At 37.4% G+C, this 19643-nt stretch overlaps 1 protein-coding gene across 1 annotated transcript in view; it reads left to right on the top strand.

Moving 5' to 3' along the window:
• Positions 1-18632, top strand: part of LOC147232836 (plexin-A2-like) — a 106516-nt gene extending 87884 nt beyond the window's left edge. The window contains exons 23-32 of the mRNA XM_086149954.1: positions 1075-1141; positions 1478-1624; positions 4183-4342; positions 5738-5841; positions 8696-8792; positions 9582-9781; positions 10236-10405; positions 10578-10790; positions 12876-13026; positions 14981-18632. Of these exons, the coding sequence (XP_086006080.1) occupies positions 1075-1141; positions 1478-1624; positions 4183-4342; positions 5738-5841; positions 8696-8792; positions 9582-9781; positions 10236-10405; positions 10578-10790; positions 12876-13026; positions 14981-15076 (1405 nt within the window). The 3' untranslated portion in view covers positions 15077-18632. The remainder of the gene's footprint in view (positions 1-1074; positions 1142-1477; positions 1625-4182; positions 4343-5737; positions 5842-8695; positions 8793-9581; positions 9782-10235; positions 10406-10577; positions 10791-12875; positions 13027-14980) is intronic.
• Positions 18633-19643: the final 1011 nt, after the last annotated feature.

The raw sequence follows: 19643 nt of genomic DNA, 5'->3' as shown, positions 1-19643 counted from the left end.
AAAAAGAGAGCTCTCTCAAACTGAAGCACACTGATGAAGGATGAGTTCACAGGAGAGGCGGTGGAACAAGAACTTGTTTGACCAATCATGCTGTTCTTTGTGGAAACACTAACATTTGAGCGGTTTCTCCTAATGTGTGGATCAATACAGGTCAAGGCAGGAGTGGAAATGATTGACCCCATATTCGGCAGAGTAACATGAAAAAAAATCATATATTTAAATTCCAAATCCTAATATGAGTATATTTGTATACTTACACATACATATATTTTATCTAAAAAGCTGCAAAACATAATAATCTACAAAAAGGTATCATTCTTTATGAAATGAGAAACACGGTTAACTTGTTTTTCATCTGCAAATCTTTTCTTAACAGCTGCAGATATATCATATATGTATATATATATATATCATTGCCAGGATATATATCATTTCTTTGTCAATTTTCATCCATTTGTTTCTCATTTGAAAAAAATTCTAGGTATTTTTAAAGCCATTTTATTCAAATTTGCAAGGAAATTTTGGCAGATTTTTAACCTTTCAGTTTTCCAGATGTTTGGCTGATTTCTTCGTTCTTTTATCACAAATTGAATTAATTACAGCCTTTCGGTTTTCATCACAGCTTAGAGAGAGATTGTGGTTAGTGACTGTGAAGCTGCATTACCTAGTATCATGACTGAAAACATTTACTTACAAGAAACTGTGACATCTTTCCCATCTTCTCTCATGTTAAGTGGATAAGTGCAGACAGTGTGAGAAGAAGGAAGAAGGAAAAGGAAGACTTTAAGGACCTGATGTCTGCATATAAGTTCACAATTATGTCATGACCCAAATATTCTATGCACCAGAAGCACTTAGCCGCAGTATACAGCAGAATGTGTCTTTGGAGACCAGTGGCTTACAGTTGCTGTTTCTCTGTCAACTCTAAACTCATGTCATGTCTCTTGTTGTTTTTTTTTTTTTGGTTCCAACAAAGATGGGCTCTCGCTCTAAATAATCTTAATCAGAGCACTAAAGCTCTCTATGAGATGTCTTTTTGCTAGCAAATGACTTTGGGTTCCTCTTGTCTTCCAGAACGGAGTCGGTGGCGGAGAAGATGCTGACAAATTGGTTTGCCTTCTTGCTCCACAAATTTCTCAAGGTAAAAATAAATCTTTCTCTCATCTTATCTCAGAGATGTCAATGTGATATACGACAATGCTTGTCAAACTTATTAGCTCTGATTTGAGATGGACTGCAAAATACTTGGCAGTCATTTTAATTATCTTGGGGGTCACAAAGTATCTCTCCAGTTCTATTTAAAAAAAAAAAAAAAGTGACAGAAACTCCCATTTTACAATGTTTGATATGCTCTACTTCCCCAATCAGATTGGTTACAATAATGAACACAACGTATCCCTTCCCTCCACTTCTTTCCTCTGTTTCATTCTCTCTCCCACCTTTCACTCTAATCCCCGGGTTCACTTCCAAAACAAAGGAGTGTGCTGGCGAGCCCCTCTTCATGCTGTTCTGTGCCATCAAACAACAAATGGAGAAGGGACCCATAGACTCCATCACTGGAGAGGCACGCTATTCCCTGAGTGAGGACAAACTCATCCGACAGCAGATTGAATACAAGACGCTGGTGAGTCCAAAGGCAGCTATAAAAGAGGATAATGTACAACACAGTATGTGTTGATTTTGTACACTGCTGGAGAAAGAGCTAAGCAATTAGCGGCGAGAGACACACACAATGGCAACAGAAGGAATATTGTGAGCTCTTTGTATGGTTTGATAGTTTTCGATGTCACAATGGAAGAAAAATAGGGAAGGGTCTTTATAGAGCCTTCATAGTATCTTCAGTGATATGATGGTTTTTAAATATATTTTACATCGCCAGTGACTGAGTTCCACATGATTCAGCTTTATGATACAACACAGTAGCTGGGCAAACATTTATTTCTATGGGGAAATGCTGCAATTATGGTTGAGAAAAATTAAAAAATAAATTAAAAAGAACTACACACCCTTGTGGGCAATGTCAGAATTGCCTCAACCAAGTTTTTTTTTTTTTCCCCGATTTTTATTTATTTATTTATTTTTACTCCAAAAAGGAAAAAAAGCCCAGAGAATTTTAGATTGCTTTCACATGGTTTGGTATGCTTTCTTATTTTTTTTTGTGCCAGATGAGAAAAAGAGAGTGAGAGCGAGAGAGCGAGAGAGAGAGAGTGTCCTTCACAGGTTCACCAACTTCATAAATGTTTTGCCATGATTTTTACCATGACAACTATCTTTCTTATAAAACTCATTCCGCACTTGGCCTTTGTCTGTCAACATCAATGAGGAAATGACGAAGACAGGGGAGAGAAAGGTGCGAGGAGGCAAAAAAGGGAGCAAACACACACAATATGAAAGTAACAAGAGCAAGATGATTCGCTTCCAGCTCTGTACCAACGTGGCTTGCCTGAATCGATTTTGCTGCATCCAACACTTTAATTCTAGCACACCAAGCTGCATCATTGAATTGGCAAAACTCTTTAGAAAAGTAACCTTGGACAACAAGTTATACGCAATGTTCCCCTAAAGAATGTTCTTTAAAAGTCTTGTTTGCCACAGTTGTTATCCAGGTGATCTTTCAAAATATTAACTTCTGACAGCAGAGCTGTAAAAACAGATGAATTATGGTTCCCATTTCATGTTGGTGTTTCTTGTGGTTTACAATAGGAATGCGAGGTTAACATAAACATAATTACATTAAAAAATAAACATAAACTTGTGAGCAGTAATTGCCTCTGTAATCAGTTGATTGTATTGATGGTTTATTGTATATACATATGCAAATCAGATGTTTAAATTGTGTGCAATCCTGAGAATGTCAGTTTAGTAAATAACTGAGTATAGCATGGCCTTCCGTGAGTAGCTCGATGCCGTTGTGGCCTTGTGGCCGCTTCACTTTAGCAAGCTATTGGCTGGTTACACAAGTTCACACAGTCTACGACTAGAAATTTATCAAACACAGTACTAAGACCCATAATTCTCCAACTTAAGGCACCTGAGATGCTCATGGAATAATCAAGCAAACAAGAGGATAAGAAATGCTAACTGTTGTAGCCCTAGGGCTTAGCAAGTTCGACCAGGAAGAATCAACAATTTGCTTCGGGATAAACAAAGTTGTTCTTATTCTTAGGGGACAGCATTACTCCTTATCTCGACACTTGAATGAACATAAGCACTAGTAGTTGGGTTGATGTTGACATATTGCTGAACTTTAGTGTAGACTGACAGACACTGAAATGTCTACATTGTTGGATGAAAAAATACATATTATATTTTATGGAACATAGGATTCCGCTGATATTACAAACCCCAAATCAATCACAATGAGTTATAAATAAGTACTGTAGGCCTGTCTGTTACTGGATCTGCAATGATTAATTCTGCCCACTTGTTTCACTGGATAAGACAGTTATCAGGTAAAGTATGACCATGAACGATAAAAGCAATCAATGAGAATAAAAAAAAACAGGTGAATAAACATTTGACACATGAAGATGACAAAAGGTTGTACAGCTTCCTATGAGTAATAATTATTAACTAATACAGTTGGTGCTTTCTTTGTCTGCTGGCTCTGTTGATATGTAGTGCTACAGTTTTCTGGGTCAAACATGCAAATATGATTCAAAAAGGCATATAAAAGACTAGATTCGAAAACAAGGGGGCAAGCGATGACACAAAACTTTGACAAATTTTATCCGATAAAATATTTTAAATTAACGATGCCTCTCTTGCAGAAAATTCCAACTGATTCTGCTCTTTCTAATCAAATAAGTTGTTTGAAAAGTTTCAGGTGTGCTTAGTGATCTGTATTACCCAAAATACCTCTAGTACCTTTCCATTTTTATTCGAGCTGTCTGGGTTCCTCTGTCAGTCTATCAGTATATCTTCTATCTCTGGTTAAATTTTTAAGCAGTGCCAGCTGGGAACAGGTTGACAAGTCTCTGAATGCAATGTCAGAGCCTGAGAGACCGAGTCTCATTACTTGTTTAATGCTGGTGCTGGAGCTGCAAAGCCATGGCCTGGAAGTGTAGAATTACATTTGTGGCCGAGAGCCTCTCCACCAGGACGGCCCGAAGAGGTTTTGGTAATGAGAAGACCTTTTCTAGGAAGTAACGCCTGACTCTCACTACCTTTCCTTTCTTTCAGACGCTGAGCTGTGTGAACCCAGACAACGAGAACAGTCCAGAAATCCCTGTCAAGGGCCTCAACTGTGACACCATCACCCAAGTAAAGGAAAAGATCCTGGACGCCGTGTACAAGAACATGCCCTACTCACAGCGGCCGAGGGCTGCAGACATGGATCTTGGTGAGGGTGCATGGCAGATTCCCACTTTTTACACAGACAGCAATAATTCAGCTGGTATTACTGCTAGAAATGTGTCACCATTCTCAACTGATGTATTTTTCTTTCCAGTCTTAAGATTGCATCCTCAAAAATGGTTTCAAATGTTTTCTCATTTACTTGACCGACTTACTAGCTGGCAGGAGGTCTCTTATATTCTGCTAATCATAATTTTCCAAAGGATTTTGTTTTTTTGTGCTTATTTTAAAATAACCTGTACCAAGTCTTCAAAACTCTACTACCTCCTGCAAGTGTAATTTTCTGGTGATGTTAATTTCTTTTTTTTTGTATGATTTTCATTCATTTTTCTAAAAAGGTTGACAAGTTATCTGAAACCTTTTCTTTTCTTTCTTTTCGTTGGTGCGATTTTTAACTATAATTGATGCATATTCATGTCACTGTTTATGTATACATTACAGTAACTTGAATTTCATTCTCAAAATACATAATTTGCAGAAATGTTGATTCATTTTACAGCTTTGCTCTGTCATTTTTGATAACTCACTATAAAATGTGCATATTGACTGCCTTGTGAGTGTTTAAAACATTTTCCAGGAAAAAATACAACAAGCTTATTTGACATTTTTGTTTTACATTATATTTCCATGGTAATGCTAGAAAATGATTTTTTTTTGGATAGTTACATTGGATTAAAGATTGAGATAATTCATGATAGTACTATAGAAAAAACAGCATATTATTCAGCCCAGACATATTCTTCAGAATCCTGTTCGGAAAGAAGAACAAGAGGAAGCAGGAATGTCTGAGGAATTATTCTTGTTATTTCACTGATGACCAAAAACAATAACAGGGCTCAGCATCAGTGTCTCCAGCAAAACTCCTCTCGCATAACTGTTTACTGCTGTAATAAAAGAAACACTCACAATTGGTGATATTAAACCTCACTGACAGCCCACCTACACTTTACCCCCACAACATGCCATCCAACACAGGCTGAATCCAGCTGGCATACAGCTTCAAAAGAAGAAAGTATGATTCCTTGAGGGTAGTCTCAGATATAGCTTCAAGTTTGTAAATTTACATCTTAAGGGGCTTTAACAGGTTAGGGGTTTACAGGGGATCAGTGTCTCCTTGTTGCTTTGGTCGGCTTAAATCTCTGAGTCACGCTCTGAGAATCAAAATCACTTAAATTGTCAGGTAGACGTAAACCCAAAGAAATTCTGGGGACAATTTTTCAGAGATAAGATCTTATCTTGGAAAGAGCAATCTTTTTTAGTGGACCAGGATAAAGTGACATCACAGGGACAAATGATGGACATGAAATGATTGGAAACCGCCAGACCCTCAAAGATTCTCTCAAAAAATAACATTTTGACTGTGGATTGTGTTTTCCTTCAGAATGGCGACAAGGCAGAACAGCCCGGGTGGTCCTCCAGGACGAAGACATTACCACCAAGATAGAGAGCGACTGGAAGAGACTTAACACACTCATGCACTATCAGGTCTGCAAAAATCCAGGGCAGTTTGCATTGCCTCAAGATTTTAATGAAAGAGAAGAAAACTACTTAAGAGTAATATCAAATCAAACGCGGCCTCATTTTGGGCTCAAAAAAGTTGGAAAAAAGGATTATTTCATGCTATTTCCATATAGATTTAAGCTTCATAGTGCATCCATGGTCAAAATCATTCTGGGGAATAGAGATTCATTTTAGACACCTATGACGCCTCTCACCCGATGCTAGTTGGGATACGTTCCATTATCCCCTGCAACCCTGAGTGCAGGATAAACAGCAGACAATAGATGGATGGATGATGGCTGATATATCTTAAAATTAAATATCAAATGAGTAATATAGTAAAACAGAAGGATACTGTATAGTGTACTTCTTTATCTCCTTGTCACAAGCATGCTCACTCTAACCAACGTGCGATCCTGCGGCCATTTTTCTCATATCTTTTCAGAACATAAATATTACTTCATCGTTCAGTGACTTGAGATGTGCTCTATTTGTTCCTTTTCTGGTCAAAGGTTTGCGACTGTGCTGTTCGGTTTGTGCTGCTAAAAGACAGACATCTGCCATTTCATTGCAGAGCGCCTTTATTCAAACAAAGAGTGAAATAAAGACAAGTGAAATCTGCATTTGCTGTTGTGAAAGCATGTGTTGATGAGACAGGAAAGAACAAGGAGATAAAGTGGTTGGCTGTTTCATTTCTAATCTCTGCCAGGTATGGATATGTTTGCTGCGTTGAAAAGCCGGATTTGTATTAGTCACATTTGTAGCTCATGCAGAACAGTGCCATGAACATTGCTCATAGCGGGAATGACTGCAACTTCCAAACTGTATAATTCACCCTGAACGGGGAAGCAGTATGGTTGCCCTTAGGGGGAGAGCACAAGATACCAAGAAGATGCAGAGCTATTTTTCTGAAATCTTGTTCCTTTTTTGTTGATTTCTTCAAAATGATACATTTTGGGCCACCAAAGTGCAGATTCCATGTATATTTAAGCTTAGATAGCAACATCAGCTCAATATCAATAGATAGATGTAGCTAAATGCATATTTTATAGAGAGACCAGAGAAATATAAATGGTTATTCTGAAGAAAACATGTTTTTTTATTCTTCTGGAATAAGCACACCTTTTGCCAAATATATGATTGGGTTATTATTAATTCATGTGCATATTTTCATATTAAACCCCTTGCAGGAACAATACAATACCTCAACAATTGTTCTAAACTGGAGCTGTAAGACACAATAAAAAATGAAGATGAAAAAAATGGAGAGTAAAAAACAGAACCATTAACAACTTTCGAAACATGCATTTTTCAGTGTACTTTATATTTTCTAATCTCAGATCCATACTTGTGGAGCTGCATTTCACACACGGGCACACGCACACGCACACACACACAAACACACGCACACACTCACACACACACACACACACACACACACACACACACACACACACACACACACACACACACACACACACACGCTTAGGGAAAACTGTAAATTCCAATATAATCCACTTGCATTGCATTGCTAGTTTTTAAAAATGCCTCTTAATGATATGAGCCTCTTTTCTGGAGCATTATTCATCAGTCAGCTGTGCTACCTAGACATAGTGTTAGTAGTGTTGGTGAGTATTCATTTGCTATCTATCTCTGAATTCAGTGGGCTTCAGTAACTGGCACAGTGATTCAAATTCATAAAAAAAGGTTGGTCCTAAAATTCCAGATTCAGTATGGCTCTAGTTATATTTGATTGATTTTCCCAAAGGAAATTATTGTGTCATTAAGTTCTCCATTCCCAGGATGTATTGCAATAAAACCTGCAATAACAACCGTATTTTGAATAAGTAACTTATGATGACGAGTGACAAATAAAGAGACGCACATTATAAAATGCAAATGACTGAATGAAGCGGTGTTCCTGTAAAATACATAATGCATAACAATAGCACAGTGCTGCTGCATGCATGCATACATACAGCGCATTCAAAGCGTCGCCTCTACAAAAAGGAATTATAAAAAACAACAAACATGGGTAGAAACAATCTCTTGGTGTTCAGTCCTGCATCTTAGTGCAGTAAGTCTCCTGTTGTTTGAGTGCAAACCATGAGGCAAGAACTGGCTTATTATTCTGCAGACAGGTTTCTTGAGCATCTTCCTCTCAAATATATACCGTGGTGTATATATTTCACAACATCTGGATGTGATTCAGGCTTGAACAATTATCACAGTATGACAGCTCCAGGTGACCACACATCAAGAGCCCCTTCTACCATTTGAAAAGATTAATATTTCTGTTGTTCTCAGTCAATGCCGTGGTTCACTTAAATTTGCACAAATGACTAACTTCTTGTGGCTCTTCAGGTTAATTCTTGTGTTTTTCCCAGAATATATTGACTGATTTTATACAGATTTTGAAAGCAATTGTCTGCCAACTGAATATCTGACCATTTTTTAAGGCTTTTCCCTTCAATCTGTACTGTGTCTGATCACCAATCAATGCACCCGATTGCATTTTTGGCATTACACAAACATATGAAAAACACTTGATCAATCATGATGTTGTCCAGCTAATCTCGATTCACGTCAGGCAACGAACATAATCTGTCCAAGGAAATATTACATTATAATTAAGGCTGGTATGAGCACACCACTGTATCACTGTATGTGCAGGGTTTCTATACAGCCACTGTCATAAAAGATGTACACTGATTTTTAATTTATTTTTCTTTTACAAGAGATAAAAGATCTACCTTCTAGATTTTCAAACTCAAGCTTTTTCCAAAATTTTGACATAACTACTGCAGTTTGTCTGATAAACAATATACTTGTCTTGCAGGTGACTGACCGTTGTGTGGTGGCTTTGGTGCCCAAACAGATGTCCTCATTCAATATTCCCTCATCAGCCAGCTTCCCAAGAAGTATCAGCAGATATGGTCAGTATTCTTTCTCTTATCCCTTCAGCTTTTCTCTTCAGGGGTTGCCACAGCGAATTACACCTTCTCACATGGGACAGTAAAAAGGGGAGTGAAAAGCGGTTTTAAAAAAAATAATAAATAAATAAATAATATATATATATATATATATATATATATATATATATATATATATTGCTCTCTCTCTCTCTCTATATATATATATAAATATATATAACTTTTTTCTTTACACATATATATGTATATACACATAGACATATATGTATGTGAGCGTGTATGTGTGTGTATACATACAAACAGACAAACACACACACACACACACACACACACAAAGATAGACAGACAGACAGACCGACATGTGTATATATATACATGTGTGTATATATATATATATATATATATTTATATGGGGGCGCAAGGGCAATTCATTTTCTTTTAAGTAAAATTATTTTTCATAGCCATAGCAATTATTGTGTTTACAATAATTGCTGTGACAGGTTAGGGGAAAAGGTTGACCAGGTCTGTTCTTTGTGTGTTAAATTATTACAATTATTGGAAAAAAATGTATATAATTAAAAAGAAAAAAAAAAAGAATTTCTTGTCTGTTGTGAATGTGCCTGTCTGCATCATTATAATGATAACCTATCAAATAACAACAGCATATGTACTGTCTGAAAATCAAACCCTTCTCACCTGCCAATTGCGACATGGATAGAAACTTTTCTAACTGACAAGCAAGTATGACGCAAGTGTGTAATTGCTATAAATGTCAATAATTTGTTCATTGAGGTGTGGACGTGACCCTCCGCTCCACCCCGACCAGCCCAGACAGCCCCCACTCTCGTGTGCCCATGCTGACCCCAGACCTGGAGAGTGGAGTTAAAGTTTGGCACTTAGTCAAGAACCATGACCACGGAGATCAGAAGGAGGGCGAGCGAGGCAGCAAAATGGTGTCAGAGATTTATCTCACAAGGCTGCTGGCAACAAAGGTACAATGTAACTCAAATAATAAGTCAAAAAATAAGATATTATAAGATATTGTCCTCAAAAGTGAAGGACAGATAAATTGTAGGATACATAAATGCTTTTAAGAAACATTGAAAGACTTTTAAAAACTGAACTGTTTGTAACGGTGAACTCATTAGTTTTATCAGTGCGTCTAACAAATCTATTACTGATAAACATGTTTACATGTTTATTAATTGGAGCAATTATGTAAATATTTATTTATTCATGTATACAAGATTTTAGCATTCAGTTGTTCTGATGAGTGTGGATCAAAACTAAATTAAAATTATATTATCTATTAACTAAGGCTCCAAGTGAGACAAAATATACTATAATCACAGAGACTTTGTTCAGTAAATGATTCTGGGGTGAAAATTAGGCTTTACTAACTAGGTACAAATGCTGCTGTCCACTGTATCCATGCTTCTCTTACAGGGTACACTGCAGAAGTTTGTGGATGACCTGTTTGAGACTCTGTTCAGCACTGTGTGTCGGGGCACCGCCCTACCCCTGGCTATCAAATACATGTTTGACTTCCTGGATGAGCAGGCTGACAGACATGGCATCCATGACATGGATGTGCGCCACACCTGGAAGAGTAACTGGTGAGAAAGTGCTGGCATTCATAATGTCAATGTGCGGTTAGAGAGAGAGAGAGAAAGAAATTCATGTTGGATACAGTGTGCAAATGATAAAACAAAACATCTTTAAAGCCTTTAAAGAGACTTTAAAGACAATGAGTAAGACTTTCGTCTTTATTTCTGTGGTTGTCTACAGCCTTCCCCTGCGCTTCTGGGTAAACGTGATCAAGAATCCCCAGTTCGTCTTTGACATCCATAAGAGCAGCATCACAGACGCCTGTCTGTCTGTGGTAGCCCAGACTTTCATGGACTCGTGTTCAACATCTGAACACCGTCTGGGCAAAGATTCACCTTCTACCAAGCTTCTTTATGCCAAGGACATCCCACATTACAAAAGCTGGGTAGAAAGGTGCATATATATGTGTCTGTGTGTGTGTCTGTGTGTCTGTGTGTATCCAAATGGTAGACTTTGTTGTTTGAGCCTTTAAAGTCTTAGTCTAGATTATGTGTGAAAAAAATTGAAACCTTCTCATAAAAAGAAAATGTGGCAAAAATTTATCATTTGAAGGAGAGAAATAAACCAAAATATTATATTAATCAAATAAATATTTGTGTTAGATACAAAACAGTTAATCGCAAAAACAAAATTACTGATAAACAACCTTTTCTGAATGTTTTCCTACAGTCTCCACAAGGCCATGCACTTAAAAGACTTATTTTTTCATTTGCAAAACTGACTGGTCACCAGCCAGATGCAGTTTTCCGCGTTCTTTTGAAAGCAGAGTACTTTGCTACCTTCAGACTGCGTCCCTAAAATATCCCTTCAAGTGCAGTGTCAATGCTTGGTATACTTCTCTTTGGTCATGCTGAGGTTGATTTTTTTCTGTCAAAATGGACGGACCACCATTTGTGTGCCTTGGCCAGCCTTTGACTACGCATGGCCTCGGTCTTTTGTTCTCAAGATATCCCATGTTGTCTCTCTCCGCGCCTGATCTCTGGTCCCCCCCAATGTGTCACAGTCATATTCAGCTTTGTCAGCACACTGAGCTGCTGTATGGACATTTGTGTCAAGAACAGTTGGATAATAGCCATCAATGTGACAAATCCAATGCACTTATGATATTTAATGCTTTCAGTAGCTGATGCAGTATATTTATCAGATGTGAGAAATGCTGATGTTAGGGCAGAAGGGTCCTCGGTGTTGTGTTGAAGTCTCAAAAAAAGATTTCGGAGGTCGTTACTGATTCAAACTGCCCTTTGTCGATTCAAGTATTCAGCTTATTGTTCAACAAACTTATCGTGTTGGTCAGGAAAAAAAACAAAAAATGCCTAAACGGAGAAGGATTCAGACAAGGACACTGTTGGTAAGCACCTGAGTAGCACCGAATAGCCAACCGAGTGTGTTTCAATAGATTTAACTGTTTGGGGGTGAACTCAAATGCAAGACAGCTGGACCATCCTTGAACTCAATTTGTAGCAAAAGTAAAAGCTGCCAGACCCTTGTGAATACAAAAAACATTCAAACAAAAAACCGTAATGTGCAAAACCATGTGGCAACATAAATTGCGACATTTTTACACATCTTGTCAAAGTGGAGCTCAACAAAATCCTTTATACTAACACATTATCAGAGCTTTAGTGGATTTCAAGGTTGTGTTGTACTACCTGCTTTGAATGAAAAATTTATTCTGCCACACTTTAATGGCATTACTCAGAGTTTGGGGTCTATAAGTCTCGAAATTCCACTCTCCTTTAATATTGATGAATTTGTCTCTTTGGACAGATACAATGAATATAAGTGTTTACTACTATGAAAGAGTAGTAACTCTGTGACGCACATTTTTGAAGTTGCTAAATCACACTGGGGGATCAAACCAGCTCTCCAAATATTCGACAAGACCTAAGCAACGGAGTTACGCAGCTCCTATTTCTTTAAATGGCATTCAGTTCATTAAGACTTTGGTTACTCTAAATTTTACTATTTGTGCTGGCTTGAGGCTTGGCTGTAGGACAAAGCTGAGGATTATAAATAGCTATTAATTGTGAATGGAACTGAAATCACATTTTTACCCTAATATCTCCTCTCCTGGTTCTTTGAGACTGCCATTTAGTAGATGCAACCTTTGGGGGAAAAAAAGAGCCCTTGATTTTCATTCCCCAAAAATTTCCTGGTGAATGCAATTAAAGCCAACTTGTTATGCCAAATATGACAACATTCATCTGTGTAGGCAAATGGTGGTTTTTAAGCAACTACCTCCCAAAGCACTGGGAGTCACAGAAGGACTGTTCTGTCTAGTGAAGGTTCTAAATGAATGTGTGAGAATCATAGCACAGGTGTGGTTTACTACACGAGTGAATCTGTGAGTGACATTTTTTCTTATTTTACTGCTGAAGCATCTTTTATTCACAGTGTTTACCATTAGATATATATTGGGAAGAAAAGGTGATATTCATGACTGTGCCCATGACACTGACAGTATGTGTCTCCTCTCAGGTACTATGCCGACATCAACCGCCTGCCTGCCATCAGTGATCAGGATATGAATGCCTATCTGGCTGAACAGGCTCGCCTTCACTCCACTGAGTTCAACATGCTCAGTGCCCTCCATGAGATCTACTCATACGTCAGCAAATATAGCCAAGAGGTGAGGAATGAATGAACCAGACAAGAAATGGTCTGCTTTCAGGCCAGTATTATTACTTTTTGTTTGAGTCAGTTCTCTCTCATCTGCTTCATTCCATTATAGAACAGGGAGAAACTATAATTGAAACAAACAAACAAAAAATCTAACAAAAAATACCCGTAGCACAAGGAATGTTATAATGTTATGAATGAATAATGTTACATACAGTATTTATATGCAAAATTCAAATTGACAGATTGTTACTGTTTTATTCTGTATAACCCAATTTCATCAGTTTAAATAATCTACTCATTCTATTATAAAGGGCTGCATGGTGGCACAGTGATTAGCGCATTAGCCTCACAGTACAAAGCCATGGTTCCCTGCATGGGTTTCCTCCGGTTCTCCAGTTTCCTCCCATAGTCCACAAACATGCAGCAGGTTAATTGGAAATTGGGAAAATTGCCCCGAATGAGTGAGTGAGTGAGTGAGTGAGTGAGTGAGTGAGTGAGTGAGTGAGTGAGTGAGTGAGTGAGTGAGTGAGTGAGTGAGTGAGTGGTTATTTGTCTATATATGTGGCCCTGCTACTGACTGGCAACCAGTCCAGGGTGTACCTCGCCTCTCGGCCGATTACAGCTGGGATAGGCTCCACATCCCCCCGCCACCCTGAGTGCAGGATGAAAGGTGGAAGATGGATGGATGGATGCTATTATATATGAAGTTATCCATATTAGTAGCAGGGGGCTCAATTGGTTCAATTCTTTCTGTGTGTTCTCCCTGTGTGTGCTTGGGTTTCCTCCAGGTTTTGGAGTTTCCTCCTAAGTCCAAAAACATGCAGTAGATTCATTCGAAACCATAAATTGTTCAGTTGTGTGAATGAGGCATAAATGGCGTAGGTCTCTATATGTGGTCCTGTGATCGACTAGCGCCTGGTCACCTAGACTTACAGCTTTTGTAAGGGGGTAAGGGTAGAAGACTAAGGCTGGGGGATAGAGGTAGTTGAGGTGAGAGAAGCTTAGACATGTAACTAAGGGTGAGATCTTGGACTGACTTACATATAATCACAGGATCTTGTAAGTGATATTGAATTTTCAGGGAAGGTAAAGGAAAGAAACAAGGGCAGGCGGAAGTAGAATATATAGCAGATTCTGTTTATAAGCCTGACTGCTGAATTTAGAGATTACTGACTGAGACGGGAGCAGAGAAAGGTATCAAGAACCGTGAGAAAATACATGTGTGGATGAATTATTCAAGAATAGGGGGACAATAATGTTTTACTTTTGCATTACCTGTGAACTGAGGGAAGCAAAGTTGAAAAAAGGTTATTAAATTACGGTCAAATATTTGGGATGACACCAGCAGACTTACAGGGTTAAACCGCGGCTATACTATTGATTTATTTGAGTGATGTGGATATATACAGTACACAGCATAGCTGCAGTTACAGAAATCCACCAAGAAATCCGCTGTTACTGATAATTAAGCAAATTGATAGATGGGTGAGACTAAATAGCATTTAGCTGTGGATTTTGCGGTCATTAAAGCAGATATAAAACTGTCTGTTTGCCTTGACATATATATGTGTAACTGGATGGCACATGGGTATGTGGACTGTGGGCAATCTGAGGAAACTGTTAGAATTTCAGTGTTCAATGTTCCTTTGCTACCATACCATGACCGAGTGAAAGTACATGTCAAATACAGAAAACAAACAAATCAAGTGCAATACTGTATAATAAGTTAAACTTAAATTTGATCTAAATTCAGTTATGGATGCTTTTATAATTAAAAACTGAATAAAATTAAATTTCATTTACACTAACGAAGTTTGATCTTGAAAAGGAACATTACTGCATATCAAATGGGGCAACCAAGCAACACTTCATAATAATGGGGTTAAATATATGATAATGATTTTCTTGGTTTGGTTGTTCATGCATCCAGGTATGTTTGTTTCTCACTCTGTTTCTCTTAGATCACTGAGGCACTGGAGCAGGATGAACAGGCCCAGAGGCAGAAGTTGGCATATAAAGTGGAGCAAATAATCTCAGCCATGTCGACGGAGAGCTGAGACACGCATATGTGCAAACATACCTACAACATTCACATTACGGACAGCACACTGTACACGCAAAATACATTTTAAGCAACCGAAGATTGGTTTACTCACTCGTGTGCATACATATATGTAAATGTGCACACATTCACAAAAGCAGCTACTAATGTATGCAGAGAAACTGCAGACTTTGAGGACCTACTGTACAAACAGACAACACACACAAGCATATATATATATATATATACATACACACACACACACATAAATACATCAATACACGCACACACACAAAATAACATGCACACACAAGCACACACAGACAATGATGCAAAATGGCACTGCGGAGCGTTCCAAAGCATGAATTTTACAATCCAATGTCATTGTTTCAGAAGGAACTCTTTAAGGCTAAATATCCAACTTGTAAATCTTTACTGTACGGAGATAGAGAGAGAGGATTTAGGCCATCATATGAACTATTGCTCCATAATGGGTTGCCTTTGTAGCTACAATAAATTACGGGAATGAGTCCAAGAGACTATTTAAGATGTAAATTCCGATGAGAACAACTCGCGATAAAGAATTACTCAAGTTCCAAAGCCCATTGAGGACCTCAACATCAGCGGGAGCCAAAATAATGTAATGGCACATGTGGCGAGACAAGACTAAAAATACTTTTTCCATTTTACAGATGAAGATAATTGCTCTACATATCATAAGCTTGAAGTGACGTTGGCGTTTGGAGCAGAAATGCGTAACTTCATGTTAATCCCTTTTCTTTTATCTTTAACAGGCTTATAAAAAAGGGAGCACTAAAGACTGGCAACATTTTACTGCTAATTTTCCCACTTGAAGGAAACAGAATTGTTTATTTTGTTGATGAAGATTTCCTAAATTATATCTCTGCGAGGGATTAAAACCTCATGAAATATTGCCACTGGTCCGACAATGAGCCAGCAGTGATGCTGGGCACAGAGCTGAATTAATGTCTTTGAAAAAGAGGAAATGGGAATCATAGGACAGCGTCACAGGAGACTGATGCTGATGCTGTGGTGTCATAACACACCTCAGATTATAGAGAGTCTACAGAGACAGAGTGCCTCATGAAAGCCACAAATACCGGGTGTGAAACAATCACATTTACAACATGCAACCAAGAGCTGAACAATGCAAAATATATGGGGGCTGTTACAGGCAGTAAAACTTCACGTTTTACTCTGTTTCTGGATTATAATGAAAACCGAATAGACAGTGTCTAGTCCTGATGTCACTCCTAGGAAAACATCTCTCATTCACATTTATAGCAGCGGGTTGGCTTGCAAGGTGCAAGCATTGTTAGCGACTGAGGCTTTAAGTTATGCTAAATCTGTGTGAGTGACCGTGTTAAAAGGCTCTAAAACTGTGTCAATATGTGGGCTGAGGGCTGAAACAGATACATTTTCCAAAGTCATATTTTGCGTAATACTGGCATTTGTCAACGCTCCAATGACTGACTAGTGATTGGTTCCTGGTGGAAAATGAAAGCCCACAGCTAAGAACTCCACATTACATCTTCCCAGAATACCATCCAGAACATGTAAAACATTTAAATCTTCAAATTCATTTACATCTTCAAATTCTCTATAGTTAGCTAAGACAACTGGCTTAAATCAGGAATGGATTTATATCCGTCATGCCACTGCAGTGAGCAAAGACACTTTCATATAATTTTTCATTTTTTAATTTCACTTTAATTTGTGCTACTGTCATGAAAAAAAAAAACCCAATCCAAATTCTATTATATTCTATCCAAACTATGTCAAATTAACATACTTCAAACTTACCAAAATTTTTGACTGAAATCTGGTTCAGTTCATAATATTTATGTGATCAAACACCAACAGAAGTGTCACTATCCTTCAGTTTAAACACTCAAACACTGCTTTTCTTTCAATAAATACACAGTTGATTATTAAAATGGATGAAAAGAAAAAAAATATATAAAAAAAAACAATAGAGAACATTTTGGCTTCTTAACCTTATTAGTTTTTCCAATCCAAAAGAGGCTTTGATTCAGTTTCCAGTTCTTGTTCCAAGACAAAAATCAATAATAGACCTTCATGCAATACTGAATCACTGTAAAGCTGTTCATTGTTTCCTTCCTGTGTAGGTGGGCTTAAAGGTGCTCTGTCTCTATATAAAGTCTCACACAGCATTATGTTGGGTAGAAAACAACCAGTGCAGAATGATAGGGGCCTTTTTAATAGGCTTATAATGACTCTCTACTAAGAAGTCTAGACAAGGACAAGGTCCATCTATCTAATAATCCAATACGGCAATGACCTACTTTCAAATATGAAATATATGTAGATATATTTCAAACCCCTGGCTTTTTTGTGCCAAATATAATATCTCATGTTTCATTCATGTTAAATACTCCTGAAGAACATATTAACAATGTACCATGTCATGGCAAAGTCCCATTTGATATAGGAGGTCTTGTACAACAGTGATCTATAGGCCACTAACTCAGCCATGCTAAGATAAGTGGAGGCCAAATTTAATAGTAGTGGAAAACTTAATTAATGATGATATACGCTTGATCATGAATTAGCCGGACCCCGGCCAAAGGCACGACTAACTCCCCTTCCCCACCCTCACCAGTCATTGTTTACATTGATCATGATACTTGAAATACACTGAATGTACAAGATATAACGTACACCTGCTGCTCTTGTGGCGTAAACCAGCAAGATTACGATAGATTGATTATGACATTTTGATGACAACTACAAAATTGATACATCTGAAAATTTTCCAACTACAATGAGAGCTGGTGGTTCAGAGCTTAGTAGGTGTTTCTGTTATTTTGTACACAAAGGTGGATCTATGAATAAAGATATAAGTGTTTGGATCAATCGCTGATCCTTGTAAAGTTCATTATTAAATTTCTAATTGTTGGCTTCACAGCTTGGTATCCTGACTGCATCCTGACTCGAAATTTAACGGTGTGCATCACCAGTTTTTGTTTTCACCTGAACGCTTGTCTCTCTGCTGCTGAATTTTAGGGTGCCATATCTGAAGTTTAAACTCATCATAATGAAGATTTCAGGGTTAAAGTTATTTTGTTTGTGATTCATCATTTGTGATCATGAAAAAAAGGAATGTTCTCTCTGAGCTTGAGGCTGGTGCATCGCTCAATGACTATGGATCAGTATCATTCTGGAGAGCTTCACTTTTTACAATTTTGGAATCAGCTGAATTAATGTGCTCCTCAAAGAACGTTGATGTCAGCCCAAAAGAGCAAAACAAAATAACAAAAATAGCATTGGTATTTCCTGTTCAGTGTCCAAAACTGAAAGAGCTCATCTGTTTCATGTGTGATTTGATAAGTTATAAATGTGTTGTGCAATAAATTGTCAGATGTTTAAATTTAATGGTTTTTAAACTATATGATTGTATAAATATTGTACATAAAAACACTCCTATTTTGCAAGCAAAATTCACTTTTTACTGTTGTTATACATTAAATGTGTAGCTGATGAAGATCAGTATTTGGCTGGTTTCTTTTGTGCTAATTTTTCTGACCTGCTGTGATTTTTTTGTATTTTTGTCAAACAAGCACAATACAATTTGCACTAACATCATCAAAGTTAAGTTTAAGTAAACTCAAAGCTACACAGCCATGATAGATATATTGTAGGAGCTAGAGAAAAAATACAGATATTGAATGAAATTTATTTAATCTATTTTGATTTTACATCCTTTTCTTTAATAAATGCCAATTGCAGAAAAATACATTTTCATCTAACTTTGAACGCGAATGAAAAACTTTAAAGTCAATGGGTTTGTGTCAATATTTCTCTGTATTTAGACACTATTTCACATGTTCCAACACAAAACAAAATAGGTAAGCTTTGAGGTTTATAACTAATTAACATCTCAGTTATCTTGGTTTGTATTTTGCAGAGAAAAATGTTTCTTCCAAATATGTAGTCTTTTTAAGACAAGCATCTCCACACATAACTGGATAATCTATTCATATTATGTTAACAATTCACAAACATGCTCATTTAATTGTTACACTGTTCTTGAATTTGCATGGGAATTATGATGTCAGCGTTAAAGTGAAACCCCTGGGGGATTTTCACAAGTATGTTGTATATGCACGGAGCATATTAGTCCTGCATGGTTTGGAAATACAGTATGATAGCAGGTGAAACAATCAATATGAATAATGTATTTTTGAGACCATTATTCCATATATAGGGTAAACTAATTGAGAAGGGCAAGTTATTGGAATCATTGCAGTATTAGGAACACTGACAACAATCACCTGTAAAAAGTAGGCAATTCAACAACCCTCGGTAGCGAAGTAGGGGGAGGGTCTCAAATTCAAAGGCTGAAAGACTTATGCGAGTATTTCTTCCATTTCAATTTTGCTTTCGCTTCATTTATTCATTTTAATCATTCTGTATTTCAATTCTTCTGTTACTCATTATCAGATTATTTTGGTACATTATTTTACATTTTTTTAATTGTGGGTTTTATGTTTTAATTCACCTGAGGGAGTAGCCTGAACTGGTAATAAACCAGAAACAAT

The sequence above is a fragment of the Fistularia commersonii genome, chromosome 7 (assembly GCF_037954325.1).
Source record: "Fistularia commersonii isolate RoL2024-O1a breed Wild chromosome 7, RoL_Fcom_v1.0, whole genome shotgun sequence".
Lineage (NCBI taxonomy): Eukaryota > Metazoa > Chordata > Actinopteri > Syngnathiformes > Fistulariidae > Fistularia > Fistularia commersonii.
Note: the sequence above shows the minus strand (reverse complement) of the source record. Positions and strands in the feature narration are given on the sequence as shown.